This window comes from Manis pentadactyla, chromosome 18 (genome assembly GCF_030020395.1).
Source record: "Manis pentadactyla isolate mManPen7 chromosome 18, mManPen7.hap1, whole genome shotgun sequence".
NCBI classification, from domain to species: Eukaryota; Metazoa; Chordata; class Mammalia; order Pholidota; family Manidae; genus Manis; species Manis pentadactyla.
The window spans coordinates 30,512,268-30,531,281 of NC_080036.1; the positions used below are offsets into that span (position 1 = coordinate 30,512,268).

The 19,014-nt window shown below is 59.4% G+C and overlaps 1 protein-coding gene across 4 annotated transcripts in view; it reads right to left on the reverse strand.

Annotated features, from left to right (window-relative positions):
• The window catches only part of CEMIP (cell migration inducing hyaluronidase 1), a 261,072-nt gene that overhangs the window by 156,516 nt on the left and 85,542 nt on the right, over window positions 1–19,014 (reverse strand). For all 4 annotated transcript variants that reach the window (XR_008994717.1, XM_036916119.2, XM_036916121.2 and 1 more), the window contains 11 exons: window positions 13,404–13,609; window positions 12,673–12,742; window positions 11,837–11,965; window positions 10,106–10,191; window positions 9,005–9,136; window positions 7,954–7,989; window positions 7,717–7,872; window positions 4,834–5,014; window positions 3,546–3,761; window positions 1,872–2,083; window positions 1,195–1,380 (listed from right to left, as the gene is read on the reverse strand). Coding sequence is in view for 3 of the 4 variants with exons in the window: in XM_036916119.2 (XP_036772014.2) it covers window positions 1,195–1,380; window positions 1,872–2,083; window positions 3,546–3,761; window positions 4,834–5,014; window positions 7,717–7,872; window positions 7,954–7,989; window positions 9,005–9,136; window positions 10,106–10,191; window positions 11,837–11,965; window positions 12,673–12,742; window positions 13,404–13,609 (1,610 nt within the window). In the remaining variant the exon portion in view is untranslated. The remainder of the gene's footprint in view (window positions 1–1,194; window positions 1,381–1,871; window positions 2,084–3,545; window positions 3,762–4,833; window positions 5,015–7,716; window positions 7,873–7,953; window positions 7,990–9,004; window positions 9,137–10,105; window positions 10,192–11,836; window positions 11,966–12,672; window positions 12,743–13,403; window positions 13,610–19,014) is intronic.

The following is a 19,014-nucleotide window of genomic DNA, read 5'->3' on the forward strand; positions in this document are numbered from 1 at the left end:
AGCCAGGCTGGCGTTCTCATCCTGAGGGCTTCGTTGTTTTGGACCAGAGCCCATGGGACCAGCTGGGCTTCCCTCCTGAACATGCCCAGGTTTCCTCCCTAGGGCACCTCCGGTTCATTTGCGTTCACTTGACTGTCTGTGCTTCTTGCATCAAGTGGATCCCTGAACAAAACAAGCCACCTGCTGCCCAGATCTGGCATTCAGGCTGGGGCAGAGCGTGCCCTCCTGACGTCTGTGCTCCGTGTGGCGGGGGAGCAGAGGAGTGGAGGAGAACCGGGGACAGAGGCCCAGAGGATGGCCGTGCGGGCAGAGAGGCCCAGAGGCAAAGACCGGCTTGCTGCATGCAGGCTCACTATGAGTGAACAGGATTCTAGTGATCGACCTGCCACTGTGGGAATAAAGTTGGGCATAAACCTTTCACCCCAAGAACGTTCTACTGTTTCTTTGGTCTCACTGAATCCATAGTGAACTTGCCGGGGACTGAAACCCACTGGCAGGACATCACGCTTAATGAAGAGGAAGAGAAAGAGAGAGAGAGAGAGAGAAGGCAGGAACCTGCCAGCTATCTCCTTGCAAGAATGGGAAACTGGCCGTCAAACAACCCTTATCCTTCCTCCCCAGAGGGCGAGCTTTCTACAGCGTCATCCCTTTGGAACTGTGCTGGCAGACGTGAGGTGGGCTCACCTTGTTGGGGTGGGACCAGGTGCCCCCGACAGGCACAGATGGCCCCTCTATCAGTATCCCATCCCTGGAGAATAGAGCCTATCCCAGTTTAGCAAAAGGGCACAGATGGGCTTTGATTCAAGCCAGCCGTGTCCGCGGTGCGCTGTGGTCTCTGAGCAAGTCGCCCCTACTTTCTCTGGTCCTTCTTTGCCCACCTCTAGAAGGGGGACCAGCTCATGTGCTCCACCTGGGCTGTGAGGACTTGAGGTACGGTACCACGCCTCCTCCATTCTAAGACCCACTGCTTTCAGTTCGTTTTCTGAAACAGGCATATTCCCTACAACCCACATATATGTTTAATACATTGCAAATTTGCTGCCAAGCCTAATAGCTGGTGGACGGCAAGAGCAGCCTGGGCATGGGAGTGCCTGGGGAAGCATCCCGAATTAACCAGCACAGGCCACGTGGAGGCTCCCAGGCCAACGGGCCGGGCCGGGGGACGAGAGGGCGTGAGCCAGGCTGACTCCTCACCCTGAGTCCTCGTCCCAGTAGTAGTGGCTCCTGCCGGGGAAGCTCTGCTCCACTTTGTCCATCTGCAAGGTCCGCACGAAGGTGCCCGTCTTGGCCGTCTGCTTCAGCTGGCGGTTGTGGACGTCCGACAGGATGGAGAAGGTGGTGCCCCGGGGGTAGCAGAGCCCCACGCGGATCCAGTCGCCCCTAGGGCCGGAAGCGGAGTCAGGTCACCAGTGAGGCCGTCCAGGCCTCAGGGCCTCTGGGCAGGCCTCCCAGAGACCAGGTGGCACCTCCGCTTGTGCGGAGGGGAATTTTGAGAGAATATTTTCTGGTAATGGCAGAGTTGCCACGTGCTCTGGGAGTGGGGAGAGACAGTGACCACCAGTGAGCAAGGGATTCCCTGGAGTGGGTCCTGCACGGGGCTCAGGGCAGGAGCCTGGCTGGCAAGGAGATGCTCTTCCCGGTTGCATACCCGGCGTGGGTCACCACGCCCAGGGCAGGTGCTCAGCACACCCAGATGCCAAGCTCCAGGGAGGTGACGATCCCCAGGCGCATCCTCTCAGGGGGTGGCATGGGCTAAACTGAGGTTCTCTGAGGGCCGGCCTGGGACCGCGGGACGCAGCATCGTATTGCCGCTGCGTGAGCTCCCCGGGCAGCTGGCCCCGGACCACCCCTGCTGGCGGGCACCCACGCACTTGTTGAAGTTTATGAGCCAGATGGCGAGCTCGGCGGGAGCCGTCTGGTCCCAGTGGATGGTGTAGCCCTTCCGCAGGGTGACGACTGGCTGGTACTGCTGGTAGTGGGTGCTCCTGGTCAGGGCCCCCTCCAGGTAGAGGGGGCGGCCGGGGAAATCGTTCTTGGCGATCTTCATCCGCAGGTTGCTGGTCTTGTAGGCCTGAATGTACATCTGTTACGGCCCAAAAAGGAAACACACCGTGGGGCGATTACAGGGATCAAGCCGAGAGTGTCTGGTTAACGCCGGACTGCGGACCACACTTCGAAGGCACTTTCTCTCAACGGAGCTCTTTTTAGAAGGCTTGAGAAAGGCCAAATAAGGAGCGTTTCTGCTGGTGGACCAGCACAAGCCACACCTTGCCTCCCGGGCATCTCCTGACAGTGCTCTGCGGAGGGGACACCGGGGAGCCTGGGGGTGTTTGCTCAAGATCTCTCGCCTCCAATGGGCAACCTGCCCTGCGCCCCTCACCTGCCTCCCACCTGCCTCCTATAAGCCTCTTCCACCATCTACAGCCTCATCCCTCTCTGCAGGCCACCCCACCAGGCCCTCCCTGCCAGCAAATGACCTCACCTCCCACCCCAGGCCCTGCCTCCGCACGCCCTCCCTGCCCACCCTGCCCTGGGGCTCTTTGTCTCGCTGCCACTGGCTCCCTCTCCAGAGCCCCCTTTGGCTGTTGTCTGACACTCAGATTCCTGGTGTCCTGCAGGGCGGCCGTGAGGCCGGCTTCCCTCCAGCACCCCGCCTTCCCCTCCCGGCGCGCTGGGCTCACCCTGCCTCCCCCTCCTCCCCCGTTCCCTCGGGCCTCCTCCTCTGCTCCCTTCTTCCTCGGCCCTTCACCCGACTGCTGGCGGAAACGGTATCAGAGCAGCTGACTCGTGCTTTCAGTTCCGCCACGTGCCAGGCCCTAAGCCTACATGCCCCACACAACTGCCATTGGCCACGTGGCCACGGAGCCCTGGGAAGGTGGCAGTGTGCCTGGATTGTAAGTTTCATTTTAATTAAGTTTCAAACCAAAAGCAGGGTTAAACATTTTTCCATTAAGCACAACTCTATTGTTCTGGTAGGACTGAGTTTCACTGTGTTGAAAATGTCCATCCAAATCGTGTGACTGAGTAAAAAACACACCGTGGATGTCAAAGACTTAGAACAGAAAAAAAAAGTAAAGTGCCTCATGAATGCATTGCTTATATTGATTATATGCTGAGATGAGAGTATTTTGAGTATATTGAGCTAAATAAAGTGTTACTAGAATTAATTTGAACTGTCCATTTTTCCTTTTAACGTGGCTACTGGGAAATGTCAGCCCCCACGTGGAGCTTACGCCATGTCTCTGGGGGCTGGGGCTGGTGGGGCACCTCCCGCACTAAACGACCCCCCACAGTCTCTTTAAGGGGGTTCAGCTACTATTCTGATGTCACAGATAGGACGCTGGGGCTCCAAGAGTCTAAGGAGCCCCCCTAAGCCCTGGAGCCCGACCCAAATCCGAGCACTGGGCCCCAGAGCGCTCGTCTCTTAAGCATTCTGCTTATAGTGTTTCCACTTTGGATTTTGGAAAATCCACCTGGGTGTGGAGGAAATATAAAAAGGAAGAAGGAAGGAATTCAGCAGACATGGGGGGACTGGGGACGCCCACCTGTGCGTAGTGCCCGCTGCAGATGGCCCCCCGCCAGTCCGGGACGTCGATGCAGTCCGGGTGCCGGAGCAGCCAGTTGTCGTCCTTGGTGAGGTAGGACCCCGGGTACTCGGACACGGAGCCGTCGACGTCGTGGAACACCGACGTCTTGTCCCCGTCCATGTCCAGCTGGTTGAACCAGGGCCCGGGCTCTCCGAAGAACACTCTGGAAGTAATCTGAACAGAGAGGCCAGGAGAGTCAGGCTGGGCCAGAAGGAGAAAGGAGGCTGCAGCCGTCATCACGCCAGGGCGGAGCTTCCAGTTCCCGCTGACACCACAAGCCAGCCAGAGCAAACACGGTCCTGGGGCTGAGGAGCCGCACGGCCGACCTCTCGGGAGGAGCCGGAACGGCCAGATGCCCACTGTGCCTCAGCCCGGGCCCGGCACGCTGTCCTGGCCTCTGCTCACAGGAGGGCTGGCTGCTGCTGGGGAGTCTGGGGAGGGCGCTGGCACAGGGCTGTGGACACTGCAGAGATGGGTGTATGAGCATGTGCAAGTGTGTGTGTGTGTGTGCACGTGTGAGTGTGCATGTGTGTGCATGATGGAGAAGGTGGTGGATGCTTACGCAGAAGACACACACATGGGGTCTGCGAGACAGACGGGGTGCAAGGGTGGCATGTTTCAGGAAGACAGTTTCAGTGCCAGCCCTGAACAGTCCTGACCGGCCTCCTCCGGACCTCCGGCGGCCTCAGTACAGAGATCAAGGAGCTCAAGTCTCACATCTTTCCCTCAGCCTGCCGGGACCTGGCAGACAGGCATGGCAGGAGCAGAGGCGGGGAGGCGCAGGAAGGGTCTGGGAAACAGAGAAGGTGCCCGGGCAGCCGCCCGCTGGTCCCTGAAGGCAGCCAAGGCCCCCTCTCCTCGCCTCCGCTCCTGGCAAGTGGCTGTCTAGGTCCGGCAGGCCCCTGTTTACACTCCACAAAGATGCCCTCAGAAAACGGATTTTTTAAGATTCAGTGTGCAACTCAGGTGGCCTGGTCACAAAACTCAGCAGGTCGGAACTGAGACCCTCAGAGCGGCAGCCTCAGAACCTCGAGTCCCGCTGTTTGGGCCAGGGAGGCCCGTGGGCATCTACCAGCCAGATGGGACCTGTGGGGCCCCTGCGCTAGCACTTTTCCAGTTTGGATGCAGATGGCACTGGGGTGGGGCTGGGCAGCTGCAGGTGGTGGTACGGCTCACACCGCAGACCCCGGGCCCGGGAGTCACCACCACCCAGAGCCCGGGTTTGCTGGGAGCCCGCCTCACTCACCGGGACGTCCTCAAAGGCAATGTTGGTCACGTTGTTATGGGGGCAGCTCTGCCAGGCGTTGTTCAGGCGGAAGGCCAGGGCGCTGGTGTGCCGGCCGTCCAGGGCCGCGAACTTGCGGAAAGTGCAATTCTGGATGTTGACGGGGCCGTCGTAGAACTGAATCCCTCGGATTGGAAAATTCCTGCAGAGGAAGTCAGGTGCCAGGCTCATGAGGACGTGCACCACCAGGTTGCTGCCACCCCCGGACATGGAGGGAGACTGAGAATTTCTGGTGAAGCATATTCCTGATCCCACCCGTGCCCAGCAGCCCCCCACCCCGGACATTACTGATTCATCACCTCATTCACTGAGGGAGGCTTTATGGACACAGTGAACACCAGTGAATGAATGCCAGATGGGTGGACAGATGGGTGGGTAGGTGGGTGGGATGATGGGGGGTGAGTGGGGGATGGGGGATGGGGTGGATGGAGGGGTAAATGGGTAGGCACATGGACAGATGGCTGGCTGGGTGGGTGGATGGTGGGTAGATGGAGAGGTGGGTGGATGGGTAGGTGGGTGGATGGGGATGGGGGTGGATGGGTAGGGGCAAATGGAGGGTGAGTGGGTAAGCGGATGGATGGATGGATGGATGGATAGGGGATAGGGGGGTGACTGTGTGTCTAGTTGCTGGCTGGGGCTTGGGGGATGGTCCTGTACTCAATCATTCCCCCCAAGTTTCCCACTGTAGGCAGAACCACTGGGTATAGACCACAAATGAGCAGGAAAGTGCTCAGATTTCCCTTGGGAGAGTAAAGCCATTAGTCATTATCGCCTTAGTTTTAGCTGCTCTAAGAGTTCAATCAGACGGAGCCCCAGCTGAGGATCCCCTCTGTGGGTCCACCCTCCCCTGGGAGACAGCAGACCTTGGGAGATGGTGGAGGAGGGACCTGGGGGGGAGGTAGAACCGCTTTGAGGTAAATTCTTGAGCATCCCTAGAAGACAGGGCAGGCCCCCTGGGAAGGCAGGATCGCAGACTGCCAGAGGACCCCACGGGAGCCCTGACACGGGAGCCCTGACACCTGGCGGGGAGGGACAGGTGGAGAAAGAGGCAGCAGGTGTGGAGGAGGCGGGGGGTGCTGGGGGACAAGCAGCACCCTGGGAATCCACCCCCAGAGGCGGGGTGCCCAGAGCCGCCCCCCTCATGTGCCCTGGACTCCCGAGCAGGGCTTCAGAGGGGCCGCCTGGCTCCTGGCCCCAGCCTTGCTCATTCTACAGGCCCCAATCTCTAGGCTTTCATGGGCCCCTCTGGGCCAGGCCCTCTCCTCCCGCAGTCACATGAGGTGGGAAGGGGGAAAGGAGACAGAGAGGCTCAGTGCAGGGGGACAGGCCACACTCCCTCTATCCCCATCTTCAGCCCTGGGCCTGCCTCCATTCAGACTGGGTTCTCTGCAGAAGTCCCAGTCACCCCAGCCTTGGTGATGTGCCCTTTGGTGGACACCAAGGGCTTCTCACGTGTATTTCTATGTTTGTGATTGATTAACGTCATCGCCCTGAGTCCTGATTCTCAGGCGGCGCCTCCATGCATTTTCCACTGAAGGCATTTCCCACCAGCTCTGTGCGTGAACTGTGTGCTGAAGCCTAAGACCCCACCCAGGACACTGGGACGACTCGCCCATGACGAGGACTGTGGGCTTAGGCACCTGCTCGCAGGCGGGTTGAGGGACCGCCTGCGCCTGGGAGAGCCGTCAGGCCTCCACGGACCAGCTCGCGTCGGCAAATCATTAGGACCTTCGGGCCCCGGGAGGCTGGTTACCCTCCGCAAAGCTACCCCACATATGCAGATCCCAAGGGCCTCACAAAAATGATCTGGAGGGGCCACTATAGACAGAAACAAGGGCTTCTGGCAGCTTGGGCCAAAGGAGACTGTGGTTCTGTCTGCAAACTTTTTCAAAGATACACATCCACTCGGGGTGGGAGGTTTAGGCCTGTGCCTGGCCTAGAAAACAGGAATTATCTTTTCCTGGAGAGAGAACGCTCAGGCGGCAGGAGGGGCTGCTCTCAGGCCTGGAGCACAGGGACCCCTGTGCGGCCGGCGCACTTGGAGCTGTGCACCCTGGCGTGAACTCGCGTTCGAGCAGAGACACCATCCGAAGGGGGGACACCTCCCCACCCAGCCCCAGGCCGTGGCTTTCTGGAGAACTGGCTGTCCGTGTGCTCTGTTAGCACACCTGCTCTCCAAGCCCCGCCCTCCCCTGGCTCCGCCCCTGCCACCTGGCTACCAACCAGCCTGGGAACTCCTGGGACAGAGCCCATGACTCTTTAGGACACCCAGCTGCTCTGTTGTTGAACAAACCCATTAGCGTTATTTCCTGCACTAAACCAATTCTGGCTGTGAGGCCCATGGAGAATGGGCTTTGCCTTTTGCGTGCACAGCAGCTCCGAGACCGCGTACGACCTGCGCTGGTCCCCAAAGTGTGATCCCGTCTCTGGGGTGACGGTCCCAGTCTGCGATGATGCAGCTCTGACGCCCTCCGGGTCATTTTCTGGGAGGTGTGGGCCGTCCAGCCTCTCTCCGCCGCCCCCAGAAGTGGACGTGCTCTCGGAGGAGGGAAGGGCCTGTGGCCGTGGCTCCGGCCACCACCTTCCCACTCATGCAGCCCCAGAGCCACGGCGTGCTCTCTGATAGCCATGCCACCCTGCTCGCTCGTTCTCAGAAGTTTTTTTTTCTCTAATCCTAGATTTCCCCTGACTGCTGTTTAATCCAGCTGTTGCTGTGCTGTCCCTGGCAGGCCAGGGACGGAGGAATTCGTGATCAACAGGTAAAAGCACGCCACCACCCCTCCTCCTGTTGCTGCCTCGGTCAAGCCGCGCAGGACAGGGAAGCTGTAGGGGCAGCAAACCTACTGGCCTATAGGGAGGGTCCTCCCGCTGTGGTCCAAGCCGCCGGGGCCCCAGACCCTGTTGTCCATCATCTCCGTCCCCACGTTGCCACTCTCGCCCACAAACAGACTGTTCTTTATCTCCTGCTTGGAGCCGTCGTCGTATGGGAAGGTTCCACCACTGCAGAGAGAAGATGTCATGGATGAGATGTGCAGAGGCGGCTTCCCCCAGAGGCCACAGGACGCTGACAGCTGCTCTTACCTGGCCAGGGTCAGGCCGATGCCGTTGTCAGCGAACCTGGGGACAAGAGCAGACGGTCGGACCACGCTCTCCCTCCAGCCAGTGGAGCCGCGGCGGGGAGGACCCTTCCCTGTCCCTGGCGTCACACTGGAGGTTCGCCCCACAGGAAGCCCTGCCCTGCCGGAGGTTCCCCTTCTCCTGAGCCCAAGTCCACCTGAGGGCCTTAGGCCTGCCTCTTCCCCGGAGCTCTTCCCAGACCCAGAACCACTGGCTTCCCTTTTCCTCCTCGAAGACCCCCGCCCTCTCTGACCCCATATGCAAAGTGCACACCGCCTGCTTCTCGGCAGGGCACCTCCGCGTCCGTCCGTCCGTCTCTGCCCGTGCGTGTTCTGTGTCCCTGTGTCCCTCGCACACTTCCACTCCCCCCTGCCTCCTTCCATCGTTAGCTCTCCTTTAACTGGCCACAATAAAATGGAGAGATCCATTTATTTCTTACATAGTTTCTCATTTCCCATTTTTAGCACAAGAGGCCCATAAGGAGACATTTCACGATGTTGCTGTAAAGCAAACCCCATCTCAGCGGCTGCCCCTCCTGGCCTTCGTCCCGGGGGCTGGTGGCTCTCCCTGGGGACCTCACGTCAGGGCTCAGGGCCCCCCGCCTCCTTCATTTGGGCCGAGGAGTCCAGTGAACTGAAAAGCCAAGGCTCCATTCAGTCACTGACTGGCTGTGTGACCTTTTGAGGAATTCACTAAACTGAGCCTCAGTTTCCCAGCTCTAAAGTGGGGTGAGAGTGTCTATCTGAGAAACATGGTGAGAAATAAATGCGACCTAGGGTCCAGCACACGGTAGGTGCCTAGAACACGCCAGCTTCCTTCACTCCCCCCCCACTGACTGGCTGTGCGGCCCAAGCGAGCCAAGCCCAGGGACCACGTGGAGGCAGATCGTGGCCCTCAGCACACGGCAGATGCTGTTCTCAGGGGCTGTGGGGGCCCCTGCCTGGCTCCCCTCTCCCCGCTGGCCTGGGGAGGAGCATGGCGCCCTCTGGGCCAGCGTCCCGTGCTGTCTGCTCACCGGCAGCTGTCCAGCCACACGTCCCCGCCGCGTAGCCAGGCCCCGTGGTCCTGGTTCTTGTAGGCGGTGAACTGCCTGATGATGGCCGGCTCCCGGGGCTTCAGCGGGTCCGCGTCCTGGTGAGGGCTGTACCTGTGACACAGCAGCGGGGGGCTCAGGCGGCGGTGCTGGGGGGACCCCTGAGCTCACTCCCTACCGGCTGAGTGTCTCCCTGCTCACGGGGCCCCAGCACACGCAGATGAAACCCCGGCCAGCCTGCATCCTGGGGCTCTGCAGTGACCCTTCTGGGCTCATCACAGAGGCAAGAGGCCTTTCCCCCCAGGCAGCCCCACGACACATCACCTCTCATTCAGCACCACTGAGGAACCCCCACCCATTGGGGTCACCGAGGAACGTTCAGACAGACAGCCCCAAGCCCAGCATGCGACACAGCCCCGGTGGCTGGAAGGCGAGGCTGAGGTGCCAGCTCTCTGCTCACTGGGGGTCACCCCGACTGAGTACCTTTTCTGGGCTTGAGCTTCTTAGCTACAAAATGGGGCACTGAGCCCAGATGCTCACTGATGTCCGGTCCAGCAAGAGGCGTGGACATTACCACATCACCAGCGACGTTCACTTTTGATGGAGACCAAGCAACTTGGACTTTCTAAGGGGTGCTGGCTTCCCTAATAACCTCGAGGCTTAGACAACACCTTATAAAAGTAGCCCTTGGCCTTTCACTTAGCCAGAGTTTTTTATAGGTACAACCAGCGTGTCCCTTCCCATTAAACTGATGGAGAAATTCTTCCCTTCTTTTCCCTTTACCTGCTGTGACCCTGGCCATTTCTGTTGACTTACAAGGCTGCCTTTTGCAGAGGGATCCAGAAACCTCTAGGAATTTCTGTTTCCTTTTGGCTGCTGGAGGCTGAACCCTGACTCAGACTTTGCCCAGCTCAGAGGTTCACCACGGTTCCCCCAGCGACTAGCTCCATGCCCACGACACAGAATGTGCTCAACAGACGTTTGATGAATGAGTGAATGAGTGAATGAGTGAACTGAGAGAATGGAGCTGGGTCACAAGGTCTTGGAGGGGGTGGGGTGCACGCCTTCCCAAAGGTCCACTACCTGGCAGAGATGATGGACAAGAAGGGGCGCTTATCCTTGGCAGAGGCCTCAGTCGTCTTGACTCCGTTGTCTATGATCATGCCCGCCTGGGGAGAGGGGACATTCAGGCATGTTAGCTTCCCCTGCAGGCTGACGCACCTCCCCACACTCAGCCTCCCGGCCTACTAAACGCCGCAGTAACGCCAGCGTGGCCCTCGGGATATTTTACAGAAGTAGAGGGTCTGCAGCGAGGGAGGTGAAGAAACCGTATTGTTCCTCACTGCTCAGATCAAATCTGGAATAAAGTGTCCTCTGTGATGTGTAGACCAGGAAACTGAAGTTTGGAGGGGTTACATATATTGTCCAAGGCCACACAGCGAAGTCCGCGCCAGGACCCACACTGGGTTGGGCGGTTGTCAGCCCAGGTCTGAAATCAAGGATGGTGGGGGCGCCTCCCTGGGAAATGTGTCCACAGTGGCCCCAAGGAGACTGAAGGCACATCTTCTCGGCACCTGGGGTGAGGGGCTGTGACCTCTCCCCCTACGGTACTGCCTCTGCTCCTGCCTGACTTGAGGAGTTGCTCTCTTATTCGGCTGCAGAGGTGTCCATTTTGCCAGCCATGGGTGTGTGCATTGGAGCAGATGGACGCTCTGCAGGGAGGCCACCATCAGCCTCCCGTCCACTCGGACTCAGGTTTCTCTTCTCGAGGCAATTGGAGGAAACCGGCTCTGGCACCGTTTGCCTGACTACGGCTGAGCAGTGGTGACGTGAACCAAAGGATAAGGTGCCAGCTCTTCTGTCCTGAGCTGTGACTTTGGGTAAATGGCCTCTGTGCCTTCACCTTTCCAGCCTCGGGTACAGCCTCAAGGTGGGCTGCTCACACCGATTTCCAAGGATGGCAGTGAGGACTAAGGGAGTCCAGGCTACAGACTGGGGGCTGACTGGGTGTGGACACCCAGCACTGGGCCTCCTGCTTTGCTCAGACAGCCAAATCGGCCCGGCCCGAGGCTCCGTTGGCCCCTTTCCCAGCCTGCCGCCTTCCCTCAGGTGTCCCTTAATGTGCCCCGAGTCCCTGCCTGCCTCCCGGTTGGAGAACATCCTCCCCAATATGTCCCCTCCTGCCCACCTGTCCAGACACACGCTGCTGCCCGGCCCACCCTGCTGTGTGGAGGCCCCAGAGGTCCCGACAGGCAGCCACACGCTCTCTCCACTGCTCCCGCGGCCCCCACAGGGCACGGCCCTGGTGCCATATGGCCTCAGAAACACCTGCCTGCGGCCGTGCCAATTCTCTCTCCTTATGAAGCAGGCACGGTTGCCCCCTCCTGCCTGCACTCTGCCCTCTGAAGTCTTCTTTCCTGGCTCTGGGGACACGACTGCCCCTGGGGTCCTCACAGGGCCCCGCTCCCCACCCCACTGGCTGGGTGGAAGCACAGCTCTATTCCGAGATTTCTTCTCCTCTTTCAGCCTTCTCCCTGGGGAGACCTTTCTTTGGACCCCAAGTGTGTCCATCCCCTCTGCGGGCCTCGGCTTCCTCATCTGTCCCCCACATCTGGCTCTTCTGGCCCCACCAGAGGCGAAGGCAGTGCCTAAGGCAGGGAGAGCCACAGGAGGTCCTTGCTGAGGGTGGCCAGTGGCCTGGGAGGCCCGGGAGGCCGCGCCATTTCCTTGGACCATCCTGGGATGTGGCCCTGGTCACGTGCAGGCCTGGGAAGGCGGCCCGGCGGCCGCAGGGCGAAGTCTGGCGAGGCTTACCCGGTAGTTGGAATGCGCTCGGTTATTATGGAATTTCCCCAGTGGAATGTGCTCCGAGTACCCTGGGGAGTACATGCCCACGGAGGGGCCCGTCGGTACGTGGTGGAAAATGAACCAGAATCCGGTTTCCTGGTGGAGGTGGGCACAAGGGGAGAGCCACAGAGGTCAGCACCCGCGAGCTCCCAGTTGGGCGACAGTAGGAAGGGCCCAAGCCAGGCGCGGACCCCGGCCGTCCCCCAAGTGTCCCCACCGCCCAGCCCAACACACCTTGGAGGAACAGTGAAAAGTCAGTGGCAAATAAATCTTACGGGGTCCACCCTGACCACTGGCCCTTCCTCAGCAACTACTCTATTGGCCGTGGGCCCCAACAGCCGGACTTGAGTCAGGGGGGGGTTCATCTCCTCAAAGCAGAAGGGCTGGCTCTCCAGGCCTCAGTTGCCTTGCCCATCAGATGGCAGGTATCTGCGTCACAGGGCTGAGGCCAGAATTAAATTATTTAAGCTAAGCTATTCTGTGGTATGTACCTCAATTTAAAAATTCTAGAAGTTACTTAAGCTCAGAACATCAATGAGCCAGGCACTCTCCCAAGCTACAATTTAATCTAGTAATGTTTCCTTCCCATAAAGTGTACTTCGTGCTATCAGCCATGACTGCCGCTGTGACAAAGGGACAGCGCCGTTGCTTGGAACTATGTCCCTCTGGCCCCCAGCCCGGTTCTCCCCCTCCTCTGCAGTGAAGCCTGCGCTGGCGCTCAAAGCACACATTTCGGGGTCAGCCCGGCTGCTGTCGCCTAGCCCCACCCCGACCCTCTGCAGAAAGAGGCTGCCTCTGCTCACCTCCGACCCTGCTGCGGCACAGTTCACAAGGTTGTTGTTCGGATTGGCCATCCAGAAGGTGGACACGGCGCTGCGGAGGCGGGATGGGGCAGCGTCACGCGAGGGCCGCGAGCTCCTTCCTGCCTGCAGGCGGGCTCGGACCAGGCCCTCTACTGCTGGCTTGAGGAGCCTCCGGTCAGACCCGAGGGCTCCTTGATCCGTGGCTCTGACCCCGGCCTTCCCATCAGAGTGTGGGGCAAATAACACTGACAATGTTCAGAACTGAAAGGGGCTCCTTAAGGTGGGAGCTGTCTATGCGGGGCTGAGATCGGCTTAAAACTATAAGTGAGTCAGAAGAACCCAGGAAGGAGGCCATACAGGGGAGCGGCCTGGGCTCGGGGTTCGATCACACAGGGAGCTCGTGCGATCTGCTCTGTCTCTCGTCTGGAAGTGGGTCTGTGCGGTGGTGCACGGCTGCCAAGGTGGCAGCGGCTCCTTTCCTCAAAGCAGCAGCGTGTGGCACGAGCAAAGCCTGAGGATGAGAGGTGGTTCTCTCTGCCCAGGGATGGTGCACGGGAGGCAAACTAAGAAGGGGGCCAGAGAAAACACACTCCTGCCCCCTCGGTGACGCGAGACTGGTAGGTGGTCCACGCCGCTCAGTGGTCAGGTCAGGAGGGCAGAGCCAGGGGCTGGGCCGGGAAGCACGAGCCCACGGTGCCCTGCGGGGTGCAGGCGGGGAGGGGGGCACTTACTTGCAGTCCTGCCTGGGCTTGGGGATGTACCCCGGGTAGGAGTCTTCGGTGATGGTCTTGCACATCTTGCTGTCACGGTCAGAGGGGAGGAGGGTCCCGGACTTGACAAGGAGGCCAAGGCAGTGGTCGAAGGTGTTGCGTTCCTCTGGCCCGTCCTCCGTGAAGAAGCAGTGGCCCAGAGAATTATAGCCCACGACGTCCTTGACCTGCAGGGAACAGACAGTGGGACATTCCACCTCGCGATTATTCATGTGCTTATGCATTCATTCAGCAAGCAAACAGCGTCAGCTGCATTCTCAGCTCCGTGAGGGACCCTGGGGGTCTGGAGACGGACCTGACACAGGTGCTGGGACTGGGGAAGGCGGGTCAGGGCGACAGGACGGTGACTGTAAAGCCCCTCCCAGCTGGAGGTGGTGCATCTGAGGCTCCATGGGTGGGAAAGGGGGCAGAATGTAGAAGGGGGTCCAAGAGGAGATCGCAGGGCATGCGGGCCTCCTCCGGTGAGGACCCCAGATGGGGCGGCGGGGAGCGGGACGCTCCTGGGGAGGGAGGCAGCTGCCGAGCCAGGCCCGCTGGGCTGTGTGCTCCACCGGTTAGACCCTCCTCACCGTGGCCTCACCCGCGGACCCAGGCCGGCTCGGTCGCCCACGATGCACGTCAAGCCTCGTCTGCCACCCCCGGGCCAAGGACCAGAAGAGTGTGCAAACCCCAGCCCTCCACCACCCTTCTTGGAGTCGCAGATCAGTGCAGGAAGCAGCAGAACCCTTCCAAGACGGTGGGAGGCCTGGGGCTCGGGCTCAGCGGTGCAGCTGCCAGCACAGGGGTCTCACCAAGCCCCCCACCCCCTCCAGAGCCCTCAGCTCACTTTGCCCACCTCAGATGAGGGACTCGAACTCCATGGTCGCTGAGGCCCCTGCTGGGTTTGAGCCCTGTGAACTCACCTCAGAACCACAGGGTCCCCCCGGGGGCCTGAGCTCAAGCCCCACCTCCCCGTCCAGCGCAGACCCTGTTCACAGGCGTTCCTGACAAACGGGCGTCCTGCTCCGTTCAAACACTCCAGGCCAGAAGCCCAGGGCCTCAGGCGGGCCTGCCCGCAGTGGGACACGGGGTGGGGAAGCACCTCACCTACGCTGGCTGCCCTGCCCGGGTCTTGATGGCCTGAAAGCCGTCACCCAACATGGGAATCTCCTGCCACATGGGAATCTCCTGCTCCCCTGTGGCATCATTTCAACCCCCACCTAGTAAGCTCCTGCCACCAGGCCAGGCCCTGGCAAATCCACACACCGTCTGAACACAAGTCACCTGCAGCGTCACGCTGGAAGGGGCCGTCCTGGGCGCTGCAGGCGGGTGACAGAACCTCCTTAGTCGGGTCAACCAGAAGTACCTCCAGACATTCACTGCCGCACGCCCCTGGGGGACCCCTGACTGAGAAGCACCCATCTGGGCAAGCAGCCCCGGCTCCCTCCGGAGTCTGTCACACGACAAAGCTCGCCTATTGCCCAACTCCCGGGCAGCCATGCCCTGACGCTCTGGGACCGGGGCCCTCACGTCCCAGCACTGCGCTGGGCTCTCATACCTTCTAATCTGGCTGAACTCTCCCACAATTCCAGGCAACACCAGGGCTGCAAGCTGTTTCCCAGTGTGTCCATTCACCCCGTGTGGAGGAACCCAACACGCCAGCTGCCCTGTTCCAGGCAAGCCCTATTCCCTCAAAGAGCATCTCCCCTGAATCTCTGGCAATAGGTGAGGGTGTGATGCGGATCCTACCCAGCCCCTCAGTCAGCATGCCAGTCAATACCACAGTCAAGCAATGGGACTACTTCCTTTGCTCCTCAGGAGCTGAGAGTTTGTTAGAAATCGCCGGGAAAGACAAGTCCAGGAGGAGAGGCGAGGGAACGGGCCGTTCCAGCTGGCAGGGGCATCCGAGAGCAAGCTCAATGCCCTCGCCCAATGGCAGAGAACACTGACTCTCAGAGCAGGGCTGGGGGGTCCGAGGGCGCACGGTAACCCGCGGTGGCGCCCTGTTCACACACAGGCTCTCTGCCTCCTGCCCGAGGCTCTTGCAAACTGTAAGCCCTCACCTGCCCCGTGGTCTGGACCACCTTCTCTGCACCCCCTGGAATGTGAGTGAATTAATGAATCAGGTACATTCTTATTCTCACAAATGCCCGAGGGAGAAACTCCCTCTAAGACCCCTGAGGGGTGCTACAGAGAGAAAAATCCTCCTGGGAAAGGGTGGGAATAGTCCCATGTTACATACATCGTCTCACTGAGTTCTTATCACAATTACTCGCCCCTTCCCACTGAGGATGCTGAGACGCAGCCAGTGCCCCGAGTCACCTCCCCTGCAGGCACAGGACTGAAAGCGGACTCTCCGGCTGTCTGACCCACTCATCCCTGCTGACTTCTGTCCCCTCCCGAGCAGTGGGGGGGGGGGCTGGCATACAACCTCACGAGAGGGGCAGGATAAGGCAGGAGGAGGCGCTGGGCTGGGAGCGGGAGGCACGAGGCCAAGACTAGCCTCCGCCACGACTTGCTGTGTGACTTGCCTGAGCGTCCCAAAGTCCCTTCCAGCTCTGACATTCTCCAACTGCTCTTCCTTAGAATAGTCCCACAAATTAAAATTTTAAACTGTGACATAGCTTGAGATGACAGACAGGTAGGTAGATATAAATGTAGTTACAGACAGATACAGATGACAGGTGATAGCTAGATAAATGGTAAGTCACAGCTGGATAAGGGCGACCAGCTCCCTGAGCGTGATGGCTGGAAGCCGTGCGGGAGCTCCCTGCCGATCGCACAGACTGTACTTCCCCCCTTCTCCTGGGCACCGTCCCTGCTGATGGAGACCAGCTGTGAGGGGGATTCCAGAAAGCTGTTTGGATTCGGTCTGCAGTGAGGTGGAATCCAGGCACCGCAGAGGGGAAGACCCCACAGCTCTCATGGGCTGCTCCAGTTAGGGTGGCCATTTAGCTCACAGTCTGACCCGGGACACGTCTGAGAGTGAAAAGGTGCGTCAGTAATTAAGCTGGGATAGCAGGTATAAAATGGAACAGTTCTGTGCAAATCAAGTCATGAGGTCCGTCCAGTTGTGGTGACTTCCTATAAACAGCAAGAAAAAGACAGCGCTGTTTACAAGCACCCCTGATTCTGCCTTCTGGGGTGGGGGTGCCACAGTTCTTATCAGTGAGAAACTTGACAAGGACAATGATCATGTTAGAAGGAAGAGCATAATTTCTGAGCTTTATGGTTCAAGCGGCTAAAGAAAAGAGCCTTGTTGCAAGGGGGGATTTGTGTTGCTGAGTCTTAAAGAGAATTTGATATGTGAACCACCTGGAGTCAAGGACACCCCTGATAATGTCAGCACCTCGAGAGGCATTGCCTGCACTGTAGAATCCTAGCTCTGTGAGGTTCAAAATCGTACGGCAAAAGGGCTCTGAGCTTTGGCATTGTGAGGATAACCAACATTAAATGTGTTTCTATGGCAACCCCTGAGTATGCTGGCGTGCAGGGGGAGTTGCCAAACCGGGAAGGAGGCAATGCATGTGGTGCTTGCGAGGTCATTTAACCACTGGGTCTACGCTTGTGTGTGGTGGACACTGACTACTATCTTGTGGAGCCAGCCGGGTGAACACACCCCCAGCTGGACGGAGAAGCCCGTGATGATGCTATTCAACGTCACTTCCAAGCACGCCACATACATCATGAGGTTCCATCTTCCCCAAAAGCCTTTGGGACGGGTTCTGTCATCATTCGCACTGTGTACAGGGGGAAACTGAGGCTCAGAAGGTGCCCCCCAGTCCCCCAAGTCCACACTGGCCAGATGAGAATGCGGACCACTGAGACTCAGTCCTCGGTGGCTGGGCTGCTGCACCCGTGAGGGTGAAAGCAAGGGGTTGGGTCGGGGTGGGTTTCTGGACAGGGTCTCCGGTGGTGTGTGCTGAGTGCCACCACCAGGCTCATGAGCACCTTGCGAAGCCAACCTTTCTGTTCTGCGAGTGAGAAGCAGGTGTTAGTGGAAGTGCCAAGTTCAGAATACTCCTTCCAGAAGCTGGTGGTGAAAGACGGGAAAGTGCAAAGTGGGCTGCCCCTGGGGAGGCAGGGGTGAGGGCAGCTGTTCTCCACAGCCAGAGGGCACCAGTGTGTGTCTACAGGGGTAGAGAGAGGAGCCCACGAGGGGGCAGCTGCCCAGGACCCCACAGGGTCAGCCTTCAGGCCCTCTCCACTCTGCACACGCAGAACCCTGTTCCCAGGGAGCCGGAGTCTGTCTGTTCAGGGCCCGGGGCACCTCCAGCAGCTCTAGGGCACAGCACCCGCGATGCCACTGAGCGGCCTCTGCAGTCTGCGTCAGAAGAAAGCCCTTGTCCATGTCTGCCTCCCTTCTTCCCATCAGCTTTGGCCCTGAGCTGACTCAAACCATCTTTCCAAACAGAGTCAGCGCCGGTAAGTCCTTTGGGCCACAGCGAGGGAGCGAATGTGAAACACCGATGCAGAGGTCAGCCCTGAGGCCGTGCTTCTGGGCAAGGAACTCTCTGCCAGTGGGGGAGCATTTATAGGGAGAGCTGCCAATCCATTAACCCCGCTCCTGTGGGGGGGGGCAGTGTGGCCCTTGGAGAAGGGCTCCGAATGCGTCCATTATCCCGCTGCCTCTGAGGCTCAATCACTAGAGCCTTGTGCTTCATCTAGAGTCTCAGCCCCGGCAACTGGTTTCATCTTGGAAAGGCCACACTGGCCTGGGGGCTCCAAATCCTGACCCCCCGGTTTGGCCATCAAGTGCAGCCCTGAGCTCACTGGTTGGAGCTCTATGAGACCAGCAGTTGGCACCTCCCAGGCTGTGCCAGGTGCCAGGACTGCCCAGCACCTGACTGATGCCCAGGGAGACGGACACTCCCTCCCTGGCTGGTGGCCAGCATCCCTGGGGGCCAGGCTGGAGGTAGGCCTTGGTACGCAGACGGCAGGATCCTCCGGTCCCGGGTGGTTGTTCAGGGCTCTGGCTTCAAAAAAATATCGCAAGTGTGGGTGCATCTGACCCATCTGGCTGCTCCTGTGCTGCACCCCAGTGACTCTCCGGCCCGATGCACTTACAGGCTTCCTAATATTCCTCTTTAGTCACATTAAACAGATGGATTTAAGCAAAATTTAAGGACAAAACTTCAGAACAGGTGCTTAAAGCAAGTAAAGCCCCCCAAACCCCTAACCACTCAGAATGAGTGACAGCTCTGCAATCCCCTTCGCACATTCATTCTGCAAAGTGCACGGGCAGTGGGACAGACCGGAGGCCTTGCTCCCAGGCCTGAAGGGTGCCGGGCCCGGGCTCGGCGCTCCTCATGCCCTTGCCCGCTCCTTGCCAGAACCACGGAGGACGGGTGACGCCCTCCTTCCCACTTGACGGAAGGTGCGGCGACCAGCCCCGGCCACGCTGCAGAAGCAACTGCAGAAGCCGCTGGAACCTAGGCGGAGGCTCTAGAAGCCAAGCCCACCCTGGGTACCCCTGACATTCTGAACTTATTCTAAACCCAGTGGTCTTTCTGTTCCAGCAGGAAACAGTCTCCTTTGCTTCCCCCTTGAGCTGAACAGAAGTCCCACATCTTCCAGCAGGTATGAGCCTGCA